This window comes from Silene latifolia, chromosome 2, assembly GCF_048544455.1.
Source record: "Silene latifolia isolate original U9 population chromosome 2, ASM4854445v1, whole genome shotgun sequence".
Taxonomy (NCBI): domain Eukaryota; kingdom Viridiplantae; phylum Streptophyta; class Magnoliopsida; order Caryophyllales; family Caryophyllaceae; genus Silene; species Silene latifolia.
Window position 1 is genome coordinate 40850790 of NC_133527.1, and position 6905 is coordinate 40857694.

The 6905-nt window shown below is 33.6% G+C and overlaps 1 protein-coding gene across 3 annotated transcripts; it reads right to left on the bottom strand.

Moving 5' to 3' along the window:
• Positions 1-1343: 1343 nt before the first annotated feature.
• LOC141642641 (uncharacterized) lies at positions 1344-6698 on the bottom strand. Of its 3 annotated transcripts, XM_074451495.1 has the most exons (3): positions 6586-6697; positions 2678-2748; positions 1344-1926 (listed from the first exon to the last, which is right to left on the bottom strand). In XM_074451495.1, the coding sequence occupies exons 2-3, from the start codon at positions 2726-2728 to the stop codon at positions 1639-1641; spliced, it is 339 nt and encodes a 112-aa protein (XP_074307596.1). In that variant the 5' UTR covers positions 2729-2748; positions 6586-6697; the 3' UTR covers positions 1344-1638. The 3 variants fall into 3 exon arrangements, with proteins under 3 accessions (XP_074307596.1, XP_074307598.1, XP_074307597.1); XM_074451497.1 differs by lacking the exon at positions 2678-2748 and having other exon boundaries at positions 6586-6698; XM_074451496.1 differs by lacking the exon at positions 6586-6697 and having other exon boundaries at positions 2638-2993.
• Between the last annotated feature and the right edge of the window lie 207 nt (positions 6699-6905).

Genomic DNA, 6905 nt, shown 5'->3' on the forward strand with positions numbered 1-6905 from the left:
GATCAAACAGATTACATTTTTGCGCCAAATTTTATATAATAAGTTGACGTTTTGTAAAGTCGTTGTTGTTTGTTCGATTACCCACTAAAATTCGCACAATCAAGTAATCAACCAAATACCCACATGATAATTAATCACCTATTCCCACCACACTTTCCTCATATTACACAAAATCGAGCCTTCGATTCCACTACAATCACAATATTTTACAAACTAAAACTGAAACACAAATTAATCGAGCTCAATTTTGATCAAAATTATGAAATTACCTCGAAATTATTCGAAATCTTCTTCTGAAATTGCTGAAATCACGTTGTTGTATGTTATTTTGATGAAATTACCTTCAAATTAATCGAATAAAGTCTTGAAATTGCTTTGAAATCACGATATTATTCTTTGTAGCTTGTTGATCGGCAAATCGCTGCAATTGGAATCACGATATTAATCGCTTCACAACCCTCACGGAATTCATCAATTGGAATGAACAATCGCTGCAATTGATGAATCGTTGATTAGTTTATGGAGTTTGGGTTTGGAATCTATGAACAATCGCTACAATCACATATTAATCGTTGATGAAGAAAATTTGTTTAGATGTTTAGAAAAGATGAACTGACAAATTAGGATAATATGAATTGATAGCCCACATTGAATGAGCCCGTTTAAGATCAGTCCACATTCAGTCCGCCCCAAGTTTAATGAATGAATTTGGTGAGACCGGCCGCCTCGCCATAATGAGGTGCCTCACCGGATCCGGCCTCTATATATATATATATATATATATATATATATATATATATATATATATATATATATATATGCGAATGGATAGGGGTTTACACATTATTTATAAGTAATTACAAACTCCCAAGATAGATGGAGTTCAAACATTTATAATACGTACAAGCCACAGTTGCAAAGAATCATATCTACATTGTAAAAAGTACTACAGTATTAGTATTATATATAGTTCCGGAAAAAGAAAAAAAAACAATTGATTCTTCTATGGACTTTTCTATCTCACCTACTAGATGACACGAGCTGACCTTGTCTTCCTCTGCTCGTAATCAAGGTCATCGGTAGGCAACTCAAAACGACATACCGGGCAAGTGTTCCTAATCCCGAGCCAAGGGATGATACAATCCCCATGGTAGAGATGGGAACAAGGCAACTTCTTTCCCTCCTCTCGAAATTGGCAAAGTGTTTTAGCCTTCAGACTGAATAGGCCGTCTGAAATGAGAATTTGTGAAGATACAAGCCATGACTGACTTCCCTGCCCACCAAGGATACTTCATTTATTAATCTAGTCCATTCAACTAAGGAATAACTCATTTGCTCTCAACAAAACATTAAAAATGGGCACAACGCCACTCGGAAATATATTGTGTTCACTCGTATTTAGGCTTGACATAGATAAACCAATCAATCAATACTCATACAAAACGAGTGGCACAAGTGTTTTACCCTTGGCGTTATCATTCCCCAAAGTAAAAAATTTGGATTGCATCATACATACGAAAAACAAGAGCAGGTAATAAATTCGCAATAATATCAAAGCTAAATTAAGCAGTCAGAAAAGTAAATATAACATAATCATAACAGAGAAAAATATAGCACCCTGAACAAGAGTTGATGAAACTAGTTGTGGAGGTCCATGATGCTCTTAACTTTGGGAGCGTAAAGAGAGTAAACAACGGCTTGACGCTTGGCTATTTCAAGCTGGGAACGAGCATCAGCAACGGCAGAAGAGATAGCTGAAGGGTCATCTAGGGTTTTGTTTAGACGAAAAGCATCCACGGTTCTACGCTTGACATACTCCCTGATGTTGTAGTCCGGGAATTTGCGAGCTGTTCTTAGAAGTGATCGGTAAAGGGTGATTACTTCGGCGTGTGGCGAAGCCATGGTTTTGGAAATCACGGGCAAAAACTGCCAACAATATAGCAGCAAACTCGTTAATGCTAAAAATTGATCATTGTCATTACAGTAAACATAGCATCAAAAAATTACGAATACCAACGGAAAATCTAAAACCACCAGATGAAGATTTCATGTTTTGAAAAAGAATCAATCTAAAATGAAGCATAACATATACGGAGTATTAAGTTTCTTTGAAATTGGTAAAACAAGATGAAATTAGGGTTCTAAAATGATAAATTTTGAAATTAGGGTTTATAAAATTGGGGGTAGGAGTTGAACTAACAAATAATTAAAATTCACAGCAGAAATAGACCATAAGGAATTAAAAGAAAACAATTGATAGATGGAAAATAGCAATCTAGGTTAGAAAATTGGGGATTTGGGCAGTGGCGGATCCAGGATTTGAGTGAAGGGGGGGCACAATAAGAAAAAAAATTTGCGGCAACATTTATACATTAAATTCAAATATCATCAATACATAGTAAATTCTAAGCTACACTAACACTTATACATTAAATTGCGGACAGCATTTATACATTAAATTCAAAAAAATTTTGAGGTTCTAATAACAATGGAGAAGAGGTCGATGTGGTTTTTTGTGACTTCCGACTCCACAAGTATTGTAAGCTATTAAGAAGCCATGGTTTCCCTATATTTAGTGATGTGTACTCTGGCTTTCAGTGATTCAGATACTGATATATAGGCATTAGGACTACTCACCAAGTAACACAAATCATTAATCATTCCAGCGCACTTTTACCTCACTTGTGCAGTTGTGGGGATCCTGGAAACTTCTTCGGAGATTGCCCATTCCAAGACTACTCCCGAGCCCTGAGTCATAACAAGGACACTTACAGCTAGTGATGGAGTTGGGTAATAAGCTTGGAATAGAAATTGCACTTTGCAATATGGGGGTGCTATTAATCCCTTAAACTCATCCACCAGTATAAACTTCTTCGGAATAGAAATTGCACTTTACAAGAAGTAGCCTGATAAACGTTTGGCCTTTCTTAGGAGGATGTAGTCATGTATCTCAACTCATCCACCAGTATTGCCCCATAAACCAGATTATGTGCACTAATAAGAAGCCATGGTTTCCCTATATTTAGTTGAACTAGTTTAAACCCGTGCAAAGTTGCACGGGTATATTAATAGACACTGCGCAATTTTTATTTTAAAATATTATTTATTTTAAATGCATAACCATTGGATAAAAAATTTGATATCTAAGCAAGCCAATTAAGGGTCGGTATTAATAAAAAATCAATTTAAAACACATGCCACCATACGCTCTAACTCTTATATTGTATTTGACTTGCAAAATCCAACTTACCACTCTAACCTAACGTAGCCTGCATAGATTTAACACGAAAGTAGGATCCTACCACCCCCTCTTTGATCCAAAGTAGGATTCCGATCCTGACGACATTGATCTCAGTATGATAAAATAGAGAATCACTCAAAACTCAGTTATAATTTTTTTAAAATCAATCAACTGTTACATGGAATCCATATCAGCAGTAGAATAATAAGAGACGAATTTAGAATCCTTTAAATTTTTCACCCTTTAAGGCTCTGTTTGGCAAAACTAACTGAAAAGGCAGCTGAAACCTGAAAAGGTAGCTGAAAACTGAAAATGTAACTGATAAGGTAGCTGAAAATTAGGAGCTAATAAGGTAGCTGATTATATAAAAAAAATGTTTGGCAAACTAACTGAAAAGGTAACTGATTTTGATGAAATGACGTAAAAGGATATGATAATTATTTAATAGTATAGAATGAAGGGGTAAAAAGGGAAAACTACATCAAATCAGGTACCTGAAATCTCAAATGCTACTCTAGGTAGCATTTCATTTCAGATAGCTTATTTGGTTAAATAAGCTACTTGTCAAACGCTTACGGAAATATAAGGTACCTGAAATTTTGGTCAAATAAGCTACTTTGACCAAGTCAGGTACCTGAAATGCCTTGCCAAACAGAGCCTAAATGCCTTGCTTTCTAGCTACCAAAAATCTGAAAAAGAAAACTCTTTAGCAGCCCATGAAGAGAAAAGTTATACGGAATTTAATTCCGCAATATTAAGTAAAAAGTTCAAAGTAAAAGTAAATAAATATGTCAATTTCTATTTAGAATAACCAAAAGAATCATAAGTAAACTTAAATATAGGAATGTGATACTCGGTATGATGTACTCGAGCAGCTCACCTAATTCGGCATAATAAGGTGAGCTAAATAAATTCCATAAAACTCTAACGACTGATTCACTGTAGCCTAAAAGCAACTAAGAAAGAAATAAAAGAGTTCTATTTTGTATCCCCATTTTCTATTTAGCCGTCTATCTGAACAATCATATCGACATATAGAAACAACTTGGGAGCCGAGTCCTCTATGATTAAATAAAAGAGTTCAAAAGTCTATTTAGCAATAGTAAAAGATAATATTTCTTGTTAGTAATAATAAATAGGGAGAAATACCATTTTAAAGTAAAAAAAAAATTAGGATCCTGTCACACAATAAAAGGGTTCATCCTCATCAATTATACAATTGATACAATAGTGAAGAACGTTATGGAACCAAAGAAAAATAGAAAATAGAGATATCGGCAAAAGCTACAATGAAATAAATATGACAAATTGATAATAGACATCTACCAAAGCTTTATAAACATGTAAAACCTTCGTAGCTCCCGTATAAAAGACATCTACCCTCTTGGCTCTTACCCTCTATTTTCTTCCCTATTTTCTAAAACGAATTATTCATGTTTTATTCCCTAGTTTTTTTTTGGAAGATCTGTATGGTCCAAATTCATTTGCAGGTGGGTAGTGTGTTTTCTGTGGTCCAAATTCATTTCCTTATTTCTTATGTAAAAAGGATAGGAGAAGAAAATAGTGGGTAGAAGGGAGTATACAGATCCCATCAAAAAATACTACTCGGTACTCTCCTTAATAAGTTTAACAATACTTTAAAATATGGTAACACTCAGCTTCAACACACATTAAAAAAAATTAATCAAATCTCGGATAAAGTTCCACACTATTGACTAAAATAACAAACCAACTACTGGATTAATACCCCTCAAAATGAGGATACAAAACTATTTGTATGATATCATGTTTTTACTTTTTACATTAAATGTAATGTTAACATAGGCTTCATCTTCCATAACTACAAAGAAAATGAAAATCCAACCTACTCCAAAATGTGAAAACAACCCATATAGATTAATTTAAAAAAAAAATGTAGAGATTAAAGTTGCATTCTTTATCATTATAACTCTTCAAATAACAGAACTTATTAATACGCAATCTGGAATAATTAACTCAAGCAAAGTTAGCTTATAGTCAAATATTTAGTTGACGTAAAATCAACACACATTAGCGAAAATCAACACAACTCAAAATTATAATACCCATTACCCAAGTAACCCAACAAAAATGCCTCAATCTTTGGTTCATATATTACTCTTTAACCATCATTATCCCTAAAAAGAAAAGAAAACTACATGAACTATATAAGAGCATGAGCAATAGAGATGATGTTATGATCCTTTTATTTGTTTTTTCATCCTCTCATTTTTGGACATATCACATTTTCTATGACCCACCTTCATTTCCACTATGTTTATCCTCCTCCCTATATTTTTGTCTACATTAGAGAGGATCCTCTTATCCATCGTCTATCCATTTATGTACATTTTAACTTCTTACAAAAGAAAAAAAATAAAAGGAAATAATTCACATGGAAAAATATTATTAAATAGTTGGCACAAGGGCCAATGCTATACTTCCTCTAAAATTAGAGGAAATAGAGAACATCCTTTTGCTATTTTGCTAAGATGATGTTCCATACATCTCCACAAAAGAGAGGACCTCCTCCTAAAAGAGAGAGTGCTAAAAGGAGGCATTATCCTCTCTATTGTGGGTGCTCTAAGTCCTAATTTATTTGTCTACTATCAGAAAGCCGCTCAATCAAAACAAAGAGATCTAAAAGGATTACTTAGAACTAAAACTGGACCCGTCACAATCTACTTAGAACATAGTCGCATTGTTGAAGTAAACTCATAGACGCTTTACTAAGGATTACATTTGTGCCATGTATAGTAATAATAGTATATAAATCCATATCGCCCTTCCTAGAAAATTGTCGATACTATATAAGACTTGATCTTGAAGATAAATTACCGTGTCCTTGTAGTGTTATGTTATCAGAGCTGGTGTAAAGCCCAATGTTTAGGTGATATTGAATTATTGATAGACACCATCAATTACCTAGCAAATCCCCTATGAACACTTGAAAATCATTACATGGCTGCTCAAATTTGGTAGCTTTGTTTTTAACATTTTCAATTTTCATATTTGAAGTATTTTCATACTCTGATCTAACTTATATGGGGTTTTGCCCTTATACATGAATGTTACTCAATATTTCATCTTTCTATTCCAGACACAAATAGGAATATGTGGGAGAAATATCAAACTAAAACAAAGTGAGAGGAAGCAGAGTATGTTAAATTGCGGACACAAAAAATTCGGGGACTAAATTTAGATGAATACAAAGATGTGTAATTTCAACGGCTGAATATGCACAATTAATCTTGTCAAAACATAAGCAAATTAAGAATTAGTGACAAATTATAAAGCATTAATAAAAATCAAAGGAAACTACATACCTCTTTGATTGTAATTGAATCTGAAGACTTGCAAGAATCTGGATGATGGGGGGAGAAATAACGTGAAGGGAAGGAGAAGAACAATCAAACAAACTGAGAGAGAGATAAGAAAGCGGCAATAATCGTTTGATAATAAGGGAAATAATTAAGGATCTGTAAAAAAATTAGGGTTAAGCTGATGTTAGGCGGGAATTTTTTGCCTGTGGAGCTGACACGTGTATAAGTTTATGTATAGTGGTTCTTGTTTTATATTTTAGTATAGATATATTTGGGGAACAAATTAATCGAATTAATCAAAACTAATAACTAATAGGAACAAA

Excerpts from the sequence above, each read along its gene's own strand:
- LOC141642641 (XM_074451495.1), bottom strand. The coding sequence starts at position 2,728 with ATGGGCAATCTCCGAAGAAGTTTCCAGGATCCCCACAACTGCACAAGT. Across the intron at positions 1,927-2,677 it reads CCCACAACTGCACAAGTGAG|TTTTTGCCCGTGATTTCCAA; the intron begins GTAAAAGTGCGC and ends TATTGTTGGCAG.